The sequence below is a fragment of the Triturus cristatus genome, chromosome 2_1 (assembly GCF_964204655.1).
Source record: "Triturus cristatus chromosome 2_1, aTriCri1.1, whole genome shotgun sequence".
Classification (NCBI taxonomy): Eukaryota; Metazoa; Chordata; class Amphibia; order Caudata; family Salamandridae; genus Triturus; species Triturus cristatus.
The window spans coordinates 93,023,115-93,041,595 of NC_140581.1; the positions used below are offsets into that span (position 1 = coordinate 93,023,115).

General features: G+C 46.7%; 1 protein-coding gene across 1 annotated transcript in view; it reads left to right on the top strand.

Moving 5' to 3' along the window:
* VCP (valosin containing protein) overlaps positions 1-18,481 on the top strand; it is a 111,156-nt gene that overhangs the window by 82,541 nt on the left and 10,134 nt on the right. Inside the window, exons 15-16 of the mRNA XM_085628194.1 lie at positions 16,198-16,353; positions 17,170-17,324. Of these exons, the coding sequence (XP_085484320.1) occupies positions 16,198-16,353; positions 17,170-17,324 (311 nt within the window). The remainder of the gene's footprint in view (positions 1-16,197; positions 16,354-17,169; positions 17,325-18,481) is intronic.

An 18,481-nucleotide genomic window follows, 5' to 3' on the forward strand; every position in this document is an offset into this window, starting at 1 on the left:
CCAAATCCCACCTACAACCTTCCCACTTACATCAGTATCTAGGAGCAACCATAGATACATCCAAAGCCATTGCCTATCCCAGTACTGCCAGGATAGCCAGTATACAAAATCTCATCTCTCACTTTCAAACTCATCCATCTCTTCCAGCAAGAGTGTTCATGCAGCTCCTAGGCATGATGGCGTCATGCATCTCCATAGTCCCACACGCACGACTTCAAATGCGTCCCTTACAGGAATGCTTAGCACAACAGTGGAACCAAGCTCACGGACAACTTACCGATCTGGTGTTGGTGGACAGTCGCTCACTTCGCTCACTGAAATGGTGGAACACCATCAACCTGTCCAAAGGGAGACCGTTCTTAGAGCCTCTTCCACAAGTTGTGCTAACTACAGACGCATCTCTCACGGGGTGGGGAGCCCACCTCCTTCACCATACCACTCAGGGCAGATGGACCAGTCAACAAAAACTGCTCCACATCAACCACCTGGAACTCTTAGCAGTGTTCCTAGCACTAAAATCCTTTCAAATTCACCTAAAGAACAAAACTGTCCTCATACGCACAGACAACATGACGACAATGTATTATATACAGAAACAGGGAGGGACACACTCTCTCCAACTGTCCCAACTGGCACAGCAAATCTGGAGATGGGCAATTCCCCAAAACATCTACCTGTTAGCAGAACATCTCCCAGGGATCCACAATCAAGTGGCCGACCTCCTAAGTCGCCACACACAACAGATCCACGAATGGGAACTACACCCCAAGGTTCTTCTCCCCTTCTTCCAAAAGTGGGGACAACCAGACATAGACCTGTTCGCCACTCCCGAAAACACAAAATGCCCAACCTTCGCCGCCAGGTTTCCACACCCACAGTCGAAAGGCAATGCCCTATGGATGAACTGGTCAGGCAGATTTGCGTACGCCTTTCCGCCTCTCCCACTAGTTCCATTTGTGGTACGCAAACTGAAACAACAGTCACTAACACTAATACTAGTGGCTCCCACTTGGGCACGTCAACCGTGGTTCACCACACTTCTGGAACTATCTTTAGTTCCACATCAAAAGCTACGCCTCTCCCCGGATCTGTTAACCCAGAACCATGGAGAAATCAGACACCCAGATCCTCAAACACTGAACCTAGCGATCTGGCTCCTGAGGTCCTAGAGTTCGGTTACCTCAATCTCCCTCCAGACTGTATGAATATCATAAAAGAAGCCAGACGCCCTACTACTAGAGCGTGTTATGCCGCTAAATGTAAACGATTAGCCATCTACTGCGCTAATAATGACATACATCCATTGGATGCTTCCATCCAAAACATCATTTGCTATCTACTACACTTGCAAAGATGCAATCTAGCGTATTCCTCTATACGTTTACACCTAGCAGCCTTGGCAGCCTACTTGCAAAATAGGCAACACCTGTCCCTTTTTAAGGTACCAGCCATCAAAGCGTTTATGGAAGGTCTCAAAAGAATTCTTCCCCCAAGATTGCCACCTGCACCAGTGTGGAATCTCAATGTGGTTCTAACAAGACTCATGGGTCCCCCATTTGAACCTATGCACAAATGTGAATTGCAATTCCTAACATGGAAGGTAGCTTTCCTTATCGCAATCACTTCCCTGCGCAGAGTAAGTGAAATACAAGCCCTTACACTTGAGGAACCTTTCTTACAACTACACCGTAACAAAGTGGTTCTTAGGACAAACCCTAAATTTCTTCCAAAAGTGATTTCCCCTTTCCACCTTAACCAATCAGTAGAACTACCGGTCTTTTTCCCAAATCCAGACTCGGTAGCTGAAAGGGCCCTACATACCTTAGATGTCAAAAGAGCCTTGCTTTATTACATCGACAGGACAAAACCTTTTCGAAAGACAAAACAACTCTTTGTTGCTTTCGCGCCACCACACAAAGGCAACCCGATCTCCAAATCAGGAATAGCCCGGTGGATAGTTAAATGCATCCAAATATGCTACCTCAAGGCTAAACGTACACTTACAGTTCCCCCTAGGGCGCACTCCACGCGTAAAATAGGGGCTTCTATGGCCTTCTTAGGCAATATTCCCTTAGAAGACATTTGCAAGGCAGCCACATGGTCTACCACGCATACCTTCACTAAACACTATTGTGTTGACGTGCAGGCCAAACAACAGGCCTCCGTGGGCCAGGCCGTCCTAAAAACTTTATTTCAAGCTGCTGCAACGGATACAGGCGACCACCGCTAAGGGGAGCACTGCTGTATAATCTATCCTCAGTGTGTGATCTGCAGCTCATATGCCTCGAACGGAATATGCTACTTACCAGTATGCATCTGTTCTTGGCATGTAGAGCTGCAGAGTCACACACGCCCGCCCGCCTCCCCGGGACCTGTATCTGTTCCAGCATCCGTCTTACTTAGACATTACACATGGACATCCTTTCTTTCTTTTCTATATACTCCATCTTTTCCCATCATGGCGAAAAACAATCTGCCGATGGAGTGGATGCCCATGCGCACTGTTGTCCAGGGGAGGAGTCACCAACCTCGTGACCAAAGGCTTCTTCCGAAGACAACAACAACCTGCAATCATCCGAGCCCAACACCAGATGGCGATCTTATCCTCAGTGTGTGACTCTGCAGCTCTACATGCCAAGAACAGATGCATACTGGTAAGTAGCATATTCCTTAGCACCTAACCAGGCCACCACTTTATTCTTGAGGGACTCATGCGCTTCCACTTGCAGCTCTGTGTTACCTGGGCAGAGTAGTGGGACGTCTAAGTACAATGACGTATGGGGCGCATTCCGGGGGCAAATTAATAGTGTTGGCGCGTCTGCTTTGTACAGCACTACTGCTAATGTCAGGTCTCTGCAAGCCCCTCGCCTGATCGCAATCCACATCTGTTGATGGGGGATGAGTTACTAGGGGAACAGTAAGATTATGGCCCGAACTAATAACAGGACGAATCATAGGTAAAGAGTTGGGAGCTTTTGTAGCACTACGTCCCGTCACCCCAAGGTTTGCTAAGCTATTGAGAGTGGGTGAGGGATTCGCCTGAGAGGATTTAGCCAGCTGTCGATCCAATAGAGCTCCAAGTCTTTTGATTTCCGCATTAGCGGTATCCAGTTTGACTGTAAGACAGTCAATACAGGCTTTAAGTTTTAGGTCTACCGCAGCCTCAATACGTTTGATTAACAGATCGAACTGCTCTAGGCTCAAAGTAGTCTTGGGATCCTTCATAGGCTCTGTAATTGGGTTGGATTTGGGGGGACTGTGGCTATCCGGCCGATGAGTTTCCACCCTTCTCCCATGGGTGGTCTTACCCCCCCTCTTACTTTGGAGCCTTCTGCATGTTCTAACGGGTCTCTTGCCCCTAATTTCTTCCACTGTTTCTGAGTCTTCCTCAGAATCAGGGCGTAACGAATCATTCACTAAGGAGGCCATTGCTGCGTTATCCTGCTCCTGGAGAATAGGGGCTACTGTATTGCAAATTAGTTCGGTAACGTTATTATCTTGTGGTAATAAGTCCGTGATTCTATCGCCATCTGGTAAATCCTCCAATGTAGTGGCTATAGCTAGGGAGGGAGCGCGAACCGTATCATCTGCCTTGCCCAACGAAGCTCTTCTATCCTCGTTAATCTTGGTCACCCTCTTGACTAGAAAGTTGTTCATAGAGCCAGCCCCCGAGACTATCTTATTTTTCTTGGGACCTGACATCGTAGAATATGGCTAAAAGTTGCGGTCCCCACGACAGGACCCAGAAAATAGCCACAAGTTCGACTATACTGAACAGCACCACAACAATGCACAAGGGGCGAAGCAGTAAAAGTAGCGTACAGCAGCAGTACCTGTAGTGCAGTGGGTGATCTGGTGTCCGATGTCAGGGGGATGGCCCCGCCCTGCCTCCTTCTGCCCCTGACGGCCACAGACGGCCCGCCCTTTGCCCGGGCTTAGCCCGGCGCCACCCGCGCGCGTCCCGCGACGCGGGGGGTGAAGCTGTTTTTGTAGCGCCTTCAGGCGCGAGATGCAGTAGGTCCGCTTCCGCTTCCGGTGGGCAAAGGAGCCTGGGATATGGAGTTTCCTGCTCCCTCCGCGCTGCAGTCGCCGATGTCACCGGTACGGCGGGAGGGAGAGACGATCCAGACAGCAACCCCCAAAAGCCAAGGTAGTGAGCAGGTAGGCACAGCGTTTCTGACAGCCCCCGCTCTGCCGGGGGTGAAGCTGTTTTGTAGCGCCTTCAGGCGCGAGATGCAGTAGGTCCGCTTCCGCTTCCGGTGGGCAAAGGAGCCTGGGATATGGAGTTTCCTGCTCCCTCCGCGCTGCAGTCGCCGATGTCACCGGTGCGACGGCGGGAGGGAGAGACGATCCAGACAGCAACCCCCAAAAGCCAAGGTAGTGAGCAGGTAGGCACAGCGTTTCTGACATCATTTGTTTGATTTATTTGAAAGTATACATGGAAAAAAGAAGTAAAAGAAGAATTGAATTTAGGGTCGCAGTAAGGAATTGTTAAACCGCCATCTATTGGGTTGTGTGGATTTAAGCGAGATATCTAATTGAATTGAAACTGGAGCATGATCTGATATGAGAATGGGGCCTATGTCAGCTGAGCATAGGGATTGGGAGATGTTGCGTGAGACAAAAATATGATCTATTCTAGATTGTGTTTGATGTGAGGGGGAGAAAAAGGAGTATTCTTATGCGGGTGGACTAGTCGGCAGGTATCCAATAAATTTCTCTAATAGCACGTAAAAAGGCTTTGTGGGACGCGTTTGGAATGAAAGGAGGCTTAGAGTTTCTATCCATAAAAGGATCCATCACTTGATTATGGTCTCCTGCTAGAAGGAAATTTTCTGAAGGATACTTTAACAATAGTTGAGATGTGTGAACAAAACAATGCATCTCCATTGGTGGGGACATAAAGGTTAAGCAAAGATAAAGGAGTTTTTCCCCAATAATAGGTTAGTGAAAAGCCATCTGTGTCGGATTCCTGAAAAATGAGTTTAGCGTCAGCGCTTTATCGCAAAGAGTTAAGACGCCATTTCTTTTACCATCTCCTGGCGAGAAAAAGACATCACCCACCCAGTTTCTTTTAAGCTTTAGTGATTCGGTTTCTGTGAGATGTGATTCTTGTATCAATGCAATAGTAGCATCAAGCTTAGAAAGGTGGGATAAAACCCTTTGTCTCTTGCTGGGGGAATTTAGGCTTCTAACATTCCATGTGACCATTTTCAGAGACCTACACGAAATGAGAATATTGAGATATGAAGAGAACCAATGAAATTCAGCATATTATAAAATAGGACATTGGTAAAAAATACAACAGTGGAACTTGTAGAAACCAGTTGAACAATCTTAAAATTGAGTACGAAGAAACGCAAAAACCACTTGAAATGGATTAAAAAAAGAAGAAAAAAATGAAAGTATGAAAAAAGATAGATGATAGAATAGTATACAAGGAAAGGGAGTGAGAAAGGATACAAGAAAAGAAATGAGTGCTGTGAAAAATAGTAGAGGTAAATAGGTCATACCTACAAGGAGTTCAAAACAATGAAGGGGTGGGGAGGATGAGGCCACATGGAACGATGACCTGTCCAGACTTCACGAGGTGAGACGGGGGGACATCAGGATGGAAACAAACATAGGACAGACTTGTTGGATACACTGAGACGGAACCTGTGGAAAGAAAAAAATGATTAGTACTATCAAACATATTACGACAAAACGCGCTATAAGGCATGGATTACAAAGTAACAGCCTGGAATCAAAAGGTCGATTAAGACAAGCAAACCAAATTATTTCTTTAGAATTAACCTTTGTATCTTCAAAAGACATGATACAACAGTTTTGGAAACTACACAATGTTAGATAACATAAGCAAGATCACTTAAAGCGTGCATTGGAAGTGTCCATCTGATCTGGGCAGAGCGCATTGAGGAAACTCCGTAGTCTGGTTGGATCTTCGTAAATCGTGGTATTATTGAGAGTAACCTTAAACAGGGGTGCAATAATCCAAACCTAGTTACAATAGATTGTGCTGGTCTCATAGCAAGAAATTCTCTGCGTCGATCCACTGTTGATTTAGCGTAATCCTGCAAAAAGAAAAGTTGGTTGCCTGAGAATGATATCCGTTTCATGAGCTTGGCTGCCTGCAAGATTTTGAGGAGATCTGTGTGTTCCAAAAAGTATAATATGCAGCCTTTTGGTTTCTTCGTACTCTAGGCTGTTGAATGCATCGGGCCCTGTCGATGAGCCCGTTGAATGTTGAGGATGGTGCCCTCAGGCAATTTGAGGATTGATGGCGGGAATTTTTGAAAGAAAGAAATTGGATCAGGCCCCTCTGACCCTTCTGCCAGACCATAAATGCGGAGGTTGTTTCTCCTATTCCTGTTCTCAAGATTTTCAACTTGTTTTTGGAGGACTGTGACTTGGGTTTGAAGAGCCTCCGTTTTGGCAGCAGAAGAGTTTAGCGTCTCGACATAATGCTCAACTTTGGAGACTTTCTTCTAGTTTCTCCCAACCGTCTGTAAGAACTTGGATTTTAGAGTTTGTCTCCTCAACAAATGGTCTCAGGGCGCGAATCTCCTCCAGAAGAAGATCCATAGACTCTGATGAGGATTGCTTCGACGGAGAAGGAGGAACCTTTTTCAGCCGCTTTGTTACTTTGTTACCTGCCGATGAACCACTAGCGACAATTGCAGCCGCCATTTTAGGCGATTAACTCAAGGATACTTCCATTTGGGCAGAATGCGCTCGATTTGGAGCGTACCAGAAGTGTGCACCTTGAAGCAGCTTGCAGAGAGAACTTTTCAATCTGGCCATAGAAGAAAGGAAAGTCGATAGCAATGTTAGTAAAAGCGCAACAAATCACTTTAATTGAAAGTATGCAGGCTGAAAAGTGGCATAGCCGTAATAAAGTATCATGAAGTGGAGCATCAGTAGTGGCTGCAGGCGTGTATAGAAACCCAAAGCATAATGAAACATCAGGCAGAGCTGTTAAAACAAACAAAATGACAATGCCAGAGTCCTGGGATAAGAAGAAAGCAAAGGGCGTTTGCAGAGACGCATGAGGTGAGGAGAAATAGCACTTTGCTAATACCTTAACCAAGGTGGTGAACAGCACAAGGAAGGGCCAGCACAAGGAAGGGCCTTAAAATTTGAAAGACCAAATGCGCTGCATCATTTCCCCACATTTTCATGTGGCGTGAGGCAAGAAATATGGAACAGTTCGTGAACGCGGTCCATGCAGACGGTTCTCTTCAGGTCGCGTGAAGCGCTAACATGGCGGCCGTCCTAACGGTCGTAATGAAGTTAACGATTAAAAGGCTCAGAATCGCCTGTTAAGAGTTGAGGCTCGTTTCACCTGATAGAGAGCAGGCTCCGACTTCAGTTAGTCTTAAGGTAGACAGTCCATGCTGCAAATTACATGGGAAAATCCTTCAGTTTCCCCGGCGTCCTCAGCCGAGTCACGGAGGCGCCGCCATCTTCCTTGGGCGCTAGCGATGCCCCATACACTCACTTCATAATATAGAGAATACAGTATGTGTGTGTGTATGTATATATATCTGTGTGTGTATGTATGTGTCATATATATATATATATATATATATATATATATATATATATATATATATATATATATATATATATATCATTGTTCTGTTGACTATTTACATGTATTTTCTATTTCTTTGAATTGTTGATAGAACTTCCTGTTCTCAGAGAGGTGTCCCTGCCTTGAAACGTTTTATTTAAACGATGCTGCACTGCTAACTGTTTTGATTATAGCATGTGAATATATGAAATGTTCAATAATGGAGAAAGAGCAAGTTACTTACCTGTACACTGGTTCTCTAGTATTGAGCTTTCTCATAGATTCACATGCCCCCGCCCACCTCCCTGTTTTAGGCTAGCCACTTATACCTCATGATGCTTATGTGGTGGTCCACACTTTTTTTTTTATTTTTATTTTATTCAAAAAGCAAATAAAAGACATTACAAAATGACCCCCACAACTTAATCCACATAAAATATATAACAAAACTATAAACAGACCAAACCATGACTGCCAGACATCATCTTCCCTGTATATTCTTATCAGCATAAACTAAAAAAAACTTAACAAATTTAACACCATAAAAAAAAATATCTCCTCAGAAAATATCTCCTGGAGAAATGCAGCGTCTCCCAATCAACATTCCATCCGCCCTCCCGTCACCATCCTCCCAACCGTTAATATGCATCCCATTACTCCGCATCAGCCACTCTACTCAATAGAAAGACGTAATGGTTCACAAATGTCTCTTGGTCTCAATCGCTGGTAATTCCTCTGCATATGTTTCCAGGTTGCCTTTACAATACACCAAGTCCTGCAACCAATGTTCTTCCTTCGGACTGTGCCTCCCTCCCCATGTAACCACCACCCTTCGCACAGCCATCAACAAGGCTAATCTTACAAATCTCCCCTTCACTCCCTTTACGTGTGGCACGCAGCAAAGCAAGCAGACAATTTGAGTGCATCGGAGCTCCACAGCCACCATAGTCCTTAAATTTCTCACCACCACTTCCCAGAACTCCTACACCTTTCTGCATCCCCACGTCAAATGCAGAAAATCTGCATTCCCTTGCCCGCAACGCACGCAGCAGTCAGTATCACGTATGCCAAAGCTATGCAGCCGTGCTGGGGTATAATATACCTGATGTATATATTTAAAGTGTATGCTGTGCAAATTTCCATTCATGCCAAGGGTCCCTGTCAACTCACACACATACTTCCAATATTTCTCCAAGATCGGTTCAGCTAGACCGGCATTCCATTGCTCCCAACTTCTGTCCGGTTTATGTGTGCTTTCATCTTTAATCGACTTATATAATCTGGAGATCAGTTTTTTGTTAGTAGGTGTGTGAGGTTCCAACGGGTAAGTGGTATAGTGTCCCCTGATTGCCTGTCGCAATCTGTGCATTGCAAACCTGAATAGCAGTGACTGATTGCTAATGTATTGAAGAGAGTCTGGTGTGACAAATGACCCATCTTGGTATATGTCTTCCATCTGTTGAAAGCCTGCCTCCCTAAGCAAACGCATCGATGGTGCCTCGTGGGTTACCGACCGCGCCGCATGATGCTCTATGTACATGGCTGGTGCGTATATCGCAGCCTCTGCGCCAACCGTCCAATTGCCTGCCATGCAGCTATAGTTGCATCCACGGCATTCATCTCGGTTCTTGGAGTTCAGCGCACCCGATGAGTGATTATACTGTGTAACGGAATCGGAAAAGCATCCCCCTCTTCCACCGCAACATGCGGAGTGTACGCATGCGGCCTCATTCAATACTATACGTATTGCGATGGGGACTTAGTAAGCGTAAAAGTCCGGCGCTCCAAATCCTCCCCGGTCGTACCCATTGGTGAGCTTCGACCAGTTCACGCAAGCGTTTTTGCCGCCCCATACTAACCGTATCCGAGCCCTTCGAATGTTCTGAAAAAATCCCATTGTTAGCACCACCGGTATGTTAATAAATAGGTACAGAAACAGCGGCAATACCACCATTTTAATTAAGGCAGTGCGATCTGCGAGCGACATCGGCAGTGAAACCCACACGTCTACCTGCTGCTCCAGCCTAGAGTATGCTTTCCCATAATTTTCCCGTATCACTGTTTGGATCTCTATGGACCCACACTCCAAGATATTTAACCGGGTCCGTGGACCACTCCAGCGGGAACTCCATATCTGGCTGCTTAATGGACTCCGTTAGCGGAATGATGATGGATTTGTCCCAATTAACAATGAGGCCCGACAGGCGGCCAAAGCGAACATACTCCCGGAGCAGCTGTGCCAGGAATCAAGATGGTTCACGCACGAAAAGCACCATGTCGTCCACGTATAGTGAGATAGCTACTGAAAGATAAGTACAATTTAGTGCCGTCTCCCTGTGCCTCTGCCGAATAACGCATGCCAGCGGCTCCAATATTATAGCAAACAGCCGTGGAGATAGCGCACATCCCTGGCGCGTACCTCTCTATGGTAAAAGGTTCTGAAGTCAACCCGCCCACACGCACCCTGGCTGTCGGATCCGCATACAGCACCGCTATCCACTGCAGAAATAAAGGTGGGAAGCCCATCTGCCGCAAAACAAATAGCATATACTTCCATTCCACCGAATCAAACTCTTTCGCAGCGTCCAGCAGCACAGCCGCAGCTGACCTGTTCGGCTCCAGTATGTGGAACGTGGAAAAAAAAAAGTCCAGAGGTTATGCGATGTGGATCTCTCTGGAATAAAGCCCGATTGGTCAGGCAACACCAGACGCGACATCGAGGGCTGCAATGTAGTCGCTAATATTTTAGCCAATATCTTCGCATCTATATTGATCAGGGACATTGTCCGGTGGCTTATCCTTTTTGAGCAGAGTTATTATCAATGCTTGTCGCAAAGTCGGTGGTAGCTTCCCGGTCTCATGCGCCTCAGCGTACATCTCTAATAAGTGTGGGGTGAGTAGGTCTGTGTACTGCTTATGGAATTCCACAGTGAGGCTGTCAGGCCCAGGTGCTTTACCGTTGGAAAGTGCCGAGATCGCCATCTTGATATCCTGCTCATCGATGGGCATACATAAGTATTCCCTGTGTGCGTCCGATAACCAGGCAGCACACGCTACATTTTCTAGATAGTCCTCCATCTCTGCCTCTGTCGCACCCCCCTTGAAAGTGTATAGATCTGCATAGAAGCTCCGGAGTTGTTCTGTAATGGCCCGTGGGTGATAGTGTTCCGCCTCATGTCGATGTCTGTTCCGTGCGCTCTTTGATCTTAGTCGCAAGTGTGCGCCCTGGTCGTCGTCCCTCCCCCATACCTGCGGGCTGTGTCTACGCGATAGGTACTTTATTTCCATATCAGCCAACTTATCATATTCCTTGACCAACTCATTGATGCGGACAAAAGTCTCTGCCTCAGGAGTCTCGGCATAGCTACGCTCTAACTCTCGCAGGGCGTTCTCAGTGTTATGTAGCTGTGTCCTTATGTCCCTAAGGATACCTGCAGCAGTTCCAATGCATACCCCCCTAATTGGTGCCTTAAATGCCTCCCACAGCGTTGAGGCCTCATCCACTGTACCCTTATTAATTGTAAAATATTGTCCAATGGCCTCCCTTACTGTGTTCTCCTATATTGGGGTCTACTAGTGCCTCAGAGCGCTGTCGCCATGTGAAAGGGAGATGCAAGGCCGTCGGGATTTCCACTTCCATCTGCACGGGATTATGGTCCGACAATGTACGTGGTAAATTCACCACCCCCTGCACCCAGTCCATAGCCTCTCCCCCCCCCCCCCCCCCCCCACCAACCAGTAGTCTAACCTCGACCAGCTGTTGTGCGATGGCATCGCATGTGTCCCTTCTTTTGCTAGAGGGTTCCTTACACTCCATACATCACGCAGCCCAAATTCCTCCATGGCACAGAAAATGCTTCTGGCTACTTTTGAAGTTCGATGAGACATTGGATTGGACTTTTCTAAATCAGGATTTAAATATGAATTCAAGTCCCCTCCCCACAATACAGTGGCCTCCGGCCAAGCTCTCAATGCACCATACATTCTAGAAAAACACCCTGGGTCATCCACAATAGGTCCGTACACGTTTATTATGGTAACCAACACTTCTCCCCCCCCCCCCCTCCCCCCAGCTTGCCCTGCACCATTGCACATCTGCCCTCGTCATCTGTATACGTGCTGGCTGAAATGCTACCTCTTTTAACCAAGATCGTACCCCGTGCATAGGACGAGAAGGAAGCTGCCAATTTAAAACCCGCCCATCTCCCAGCTATGCCCCGTTCAGTATGTTTTGTCAGATGCGTCTCTTCCTTCCCTCCCTCCTCCCCCCCCCCCCCCCCCCCCCCCCCCCCCACCCACTTTAACCTCCCAATTAGGTCGAGACTGGAACCTACCCCCACCCATACATCCCCCCCTGTAACCATCCAACAGAACATTTGGGGAATACCCGCTTGGGGGAGCAGATCGGCAACGAATACTCCCACCGAAGTGAGGTCGGCAGATTGAGACAAAACGGTCCACCTGTGCGCTTTAACAATATATGTGACTAGTGTCTAACACCTTGATCAATGGTGAATGACTGTAACCTCATGAGATTGTTAACATGAACTTGTAGGAAAGCATCTTCTGTCCCTCGCCCACCCAGCAGTTTTTATCAAATCAACATTTGTGCGTGAATTCTGCCACCATATAGAAAAGGAAAGTCCCAGTCACCATCATCAGTTTGAATACAATGTCACCAAGTTCAGTCTGTTTCCTCCAGGCCCGACGTCACTGCTGCGTTCTCCGTTCCATCCTGCCGAGGCCTTTGATTTGCAAATGTGCTTTGTGAATTTCAGAGCCGACTTTGAGTCCGTGAAAAAATGCACCTGCCCCTCGTGTGTTTTCAGTTTGGCCGGGTAGAGCATAGCATAGGGCACCGATGCAGCCTGCAGTAACTTTTTCGCTGGTACAAACTCACTCCTGGCTGCCTGCACCACAGGGGTGTAGTCCGGGAAGAAAGATAACGTGTCTCCCTTATAAGTAACAGGAGTCTTAGCCCTAGCCTCCCTTAGGATAGCGTCTGTCAGCATAGTTCAGGAGGTGCGCAATGATCGGGCAGGGTGGCGCACCCGGTTGTGGCCTAGGACCGAAGGAGCGATGCGCCCTTTCCACTATCACTGGGGATAGCACCGAGCCAAACAGGTCACGCAGCATCCCATCTATAAACTTCTCCATTTTGGATATGGCGGTTGACTCCGGCAGGCCAATAATGCGAAGATTATTGCGCCTAGAGCGTGCTTCCAAGTCCTCATTCTTTGCCCGTAGGATTTCCAATACTTTCTCCATCTGCAATATTTGAGTCCGTGATTCAGCTTGCGAATCCTGCGTGTCAGATAATCTATTTTCCAAGACGTCTAACCGGTGCTCGTGCTACTCCATCTTCTTCTTTACGACATCCAATCCGGTCGCCAGCGCGTCTATTTTACTATCAATCGACTTCATGCCAGCTCGCAGCTCCAGCAGGATAATTCTGGGGTCGTCCTCCGCCATCCCCGGAGCGCCCTGTGATCCAACCTGATCGCCCACTGCTTCAGTGGCATGTGTGTTACGTTTGTTTTCGAATTGCAGCTTGGGCTGCTTGGGGTCAGATTTTCCCATGTTAGTGAGGATGTCAGTAAAAGGTTGTGCGGTATCTAGCCTTACTACTTTATTCCGGGGACGTGGTGAAGTGCTGCCAGCTGCGCTGCTCGCATCCTTGCCCATTTCAGTTTCTTCACTCCGTCCTTTTAGCGCCAGGAGGCTCCTTGCGGAGTGACAGTTTGCGCTCTAAATGCTCTTTTACATTACATTACATTCCCGCCTAACCGCAGTGGACCCTTCCGTTGGAAAGCACAGCAGCTGCACACCCACTCAGCAGCCCCACAGCTATCGAGGTCCGGGGGTGACCACCAGTACCGAGAGCCACCAGCTGATGTCCGCCATTCGCTGCGCCGCGCGCCCCAGCAGATCCAAGGTGACTCTGCCACTCAGTGCAAACTCAACCGGCACCCGAATGTCCTGCCGTGGCCTCAATAAGCTCAGTAGTCACTCAAGCTCAGACGCAGTAGTCACTTCAGTGGGATCTTGCGTCCGACACGCCTGCAGCCAAGCGTCTGTCATGTACTGCATATGTTGGGCCCAGTACACGGAGCAGCGGTATACCTATAATGTGCTTGGTAGTACTGTTCGCACCTAGAGCGACACCGCACCCTTGCCCCAAGCAGCACGGGAGCCCCCCGCGACGCTCTGTGCCCACCAGCCCGAGAAACAGCTCAGTGCCCGCAACAGGAGTGCTGCTTGCCTGCACCTGAAAGGGCCGGACAATACCGTCCCTGCCAGGCACCACCATGACCAAATCCTGGGGCGACCAGACGGGGCCGCACCGCCCAACCAACACCAGGCCCAGCCCACACCCCACTTACTGCACCTCCGCTCCGTCACCAGCATTACCAGGTCACTTGCCGCTCCCGTCTGCTACTTCATAGCCAGCCCCATTCTGTATTCCACTGCAGCATCGGTGCCTGAAGGGGCTCCCGCTCCCTGCCGCCACTTGTATGGTGCTGTAGTCGGCCAGGATGCGTTAGTGTCCGTGCCTCGCAGCTTCTCGATCCTCGATGACACGACTGGTCCGTTGTTCCGATGCCCTCGCCGCCTGGTCCGACCACCCCAGCTAGCGCCAGTCTGTTCTCCGAGCGGACCTACCCGGGGCCTCCAGGCTGGGCTTGCACCTCACACCGACGCGGCCCCAGATCCACCGGTCCTCCGCGCTCTGTCACCACCGCTGACGCACCGGGTGCGGAGTGGTATATTAGCGCTTCAGGGCTGGGGGTCACGCCTTGTTCAGTACGATCGTTCCTCCGCTGCAACCGCTGTGTTGCAGTTGCTCAGTTTCCGTCTTCCTCGGCCTCAGCAAAAGTATCATTGCTGTCTGGTTTCGGTCAGGCGCCATTTTCCTCCCGGGCGCGTATTCACCACGTCGTCGCTTTAAGGCAGTTTTAACAGCGGTTGTGGGACGAAAGGCTGCCCCGCATCAGTTCTCCGTTACAGCCCCATGTCATCCTGACTGCGCACAGGCGATAATGTCGATGGTAATTGCCGAATTGTTAATCTGGCTTGCGGAGCTCCCTCAAGAGGCAGCCATTCTGCCTCGCGCTGAAGCCACGCCCCCGTGCTGGTTCACACTTGTGCTCGAAATCTGAGGGTATGGTGGCTTTGCAGGGGCTCGTGGTCTCAGTGCTTGCACTCCATTGGCTGAAGTTTGGGCCTTTTAAAGATGAGAATGTGTTAGCAAAATTATATTGCTTTCGCAATAGTTTTCTATAATTCCTTTTTGTACTGCTTATTAAAGTACTGTGGGACTCCCACCATGACGACCTGGAAGATTCAAGCCTGTGAATCTATGAAAGATCTCAATACTGGAAAACCACTGTGTACTGGTAAGTAACTTGTTTTTTCACTTTGAGAAACAATGTGGCCTTAAGACTTCGTTGAGATTTGTTTTATGTTGCTTGAAGTACAACTCTAAATTTTAAGGTTTTCCATTTTATGCGAGTCGGAGTGCATTTTGGAAAATGTGTAGCTTTTTGTCTATTGATTAACGTAGAAGCCAAAAATTTAGAAATTCAAGTTATAAGAAATACTCTACAATGTATTTCCTTACTTCTCTTGATTAAGAAAATCTCAAACTCAACGTGGCAACATCACATTTTTGCTATGAAAATATACCCATTTTGGTGCTTGGGGCAGATAGCTATGGTATTTGGGCTTGGCTGTCACCCAGTGAAAACACTTAAATACTAAAAACAAACTACAAATAATGCAGTTCTAGAACTAGAACATCAATAGATCACCAAAACGGAGTTGCTGTACTTGGCTTGGTATACTACATTCATATTCAACATAATAGAGAGAACTGGTCGGTTCTTTCTCCATTGACCATCTGTCTCGTACTAAACCTAAAAAAGGGGTAGTTAAAGACTTACCAAATTGAGAGAACCCAGCCTCGTACCGAAAGGCGAATGTGTTGTCCTTAAGGTTTTGGGCAAGACCACATATTTAGAATGTTTGTTGAAGAGCAGTATGTACATGCGTCTCTCTGCCTGTATAAGGATGTTCTAAGTGGATTGCTGAATACAGTTTTTTTCAGATTTGTTATATTGCATATCGTCATTACTCTTTAGTTTTAAGATGTTGTTTTTCTTTTAATTGGGCCACTCTGCTGCTAGGAATAATTCTTAAGCTTCACTTTAGTTAACGTTGCGTACAAATTACCTAAATATTAAAAACAAATTAAAGCTTGGCACAATTAGAGATTTTGGACACCGTGGTCACATTTATTATTCTGCGGTTTCCCCCTAAACGTTTACTCTTACTGAATACTTGACACAATGATGTTTTTCAGATTAAGATAGCTAGTAAAGATAAAGGTTGCATATAGAGCTGTACAGATGAGCAGATCTTGTTCCCTATCATTGAAGAGGAACACTATGGCCCTTCTTGCACGAAGGGCATTTGACTGTAATTTGATGTGCAGATTTTGTTCTGTCATTGAAGATTAAAGCGGGCACTTTCTGGATGAAAGGTATCAAAATCTGTCTTTTGGTGAAGTGCAGAACTGTGGTAGGCATCCAAAGTTGAATTGCTTTTTCTATTCTTCATAGGATGTAGATGTCGATTTCCTAGCTAAAATGACCAATGGCTTCTCTGGTGCGGATCTGACAGAAATTTGCCAGCGAGCATGCAAGTTAGCAATCCGCGAGTGCATCGAGAACGAGATCCGGAGAGAGCGGGAGCGACAGACCAATCCCTCAGCAATGGTAAGTTCCCTGCAGAATATCTTCTAGTGTTCATTCAGTGACTTATCTCTGCATTTCCTCAATGAATCTAAGAAAGGTCTCTGGTCCATCTCTTGCCAGCTGCCAAGCTAAATCCGAAGTGTCTTTAGTAATATCTAGTTCATATTACTTTGCACAAATACCTTAAGAGTGGAAGACTCCTTGTTTTCAGTGGTGTGTATGTATACTTGCTTTAAGTGGCAAAGGGGCTACAGGTTGTACGGATGTTGGGTTTGTTTTAACCACATCTCGGACAAAGTAGCTAATCCTAAAAGTCACTTCAACATTGAGTTTAGCATTTTTGTCATGTAAGGCGACAGACTGGATATGGGCAAATGCAGAATGCTTTATTGGTATAACTCAGTCTTGGTGGGGTGGGTGTTTTTTTTTTTTTGTTTGTTTTTTTTAAACTGCTTTGAACATTCTAATTTATCAGTGCAAAACATAGGTTGTTTCTTGAGCCAGATGACACAAGTGTCTCCATTCTGTATCATTCGTGGGGCGCTCTTTTCTATGAACCCCTTCCCTCCACTTACACACTCTGAGCATGGGAGACAGCACTGAAATATTAGACTCATGTTTGTGAGTCCTACACCTCCATTCACTCATTCCCTCTATTGCATGGAATTGTTTTGCTTTTAAATGATCAAACTATGAACCCTTTTCCCTACCGGCATTAGTTCTTTTGTAGGATACTTTAATTATTCCCCAAGGTCATGCTAAGAATCTCTGTAAATATTGCTGTGCTTTGACTACTTGGGTTCATGGGCATTATCATATGTATTCCTTTTATTTTAGGAAGTGGAGGAGGATGATCCAGTCCCTGAAATCCGCAAGGATCATTTTGAGGAGGCTATGCGCTTTGCCCGCCGCTCTGTCAGTGACAATGACATTAGGAAATATGAGATGTTTGCACAGACATTACAGCAAAGCCGTGGATTTGGCAGCTTCAGGTAACAACACACTGATGAAGGAGCACTGATTGTTTACAGATCGTAAATAATTATGAAGGAAAACGGTTTGCGTTATCTGACGGTGAATTTTAATATTGGAGGTTTTTATGTTACCACCACTAATTGAACTCTTGTTAAGTCGTCTAAGTTTCTGCTACAGAATTCATGGAAGGGATTAATACAGCTTTAATTCCTTTTGTGTATGACGACACCTTAAATCCATGAGAGCTTTATTAATGTCAAAGTATATGGATACTGGACATCAGTACAGATTAGGTATGTTTCTATATAACACCTCCATAAATTCCTCTGGCCTCAAGAGGTGGTCAGTAAGACAAAATCTGCCCTAGTTGGGTCTACTGTTCCTGCATTCTTGCTGCATGCGCTGTAAGTTGAGCCATCGGACAACATACTAAAAATGTTCATATGCAAAGCAGCTTAAAGTCTTCCTTTCCAAAAACACCTCTGATCTTCACCTCAAACTGTTTCCGTTATGATGCTCAGAGATACTTTTGTCTCTGCCAGAAAGGTTCTTCCTACAGCAGATGGGAAGAGGGCTGCGAGTTACTGTTTAGTCATTCATGATAAAGGAATTCAGACAATTAAATCAATATTTTGTCAACTATCGTGCAGTTTGCACAAGCATAACCTCTGCAAAGCAAACCATATCTAGGTGGATAGTGTGCTGTAGAATTGCATGCTTCCAGAAGGTAAACGGGCCTCTTATGGATAACTGCTATTGTTGCTGCCGTGAGGAATGTTCCCATTCGCATAGGCACTACTTGGAAGAAAAGACCATATCTTCTGTTAACACACATACCACAGGTCTTCAAAATGTAGAAGACTTCCTCCTACTCAACCCCGGTCCACCACCCACCCCATGGGACAGCCAAAAGGTTTTTGATTGGCTGCTTTGAAGCATCCTGTGGTCGTTGGTTATTGAAATTAAGCTTATGCTCTTAGAAAACCATTCAGTGAATTTACTCCAGTTTCTTTTTTGTAGCTTAAATTAATAGGAGTCGGTGTGATCTTCAGAGAAGATAAGTGAGTTCATGCAGATTAAAGGGATGGGTAGATGGCTAAAGGAGATTAAGTGTGGGTAATTTTGAAAAATAAGATGGAGATTAAGTCATAGGCATGTTACTTAGAGTAGGCTC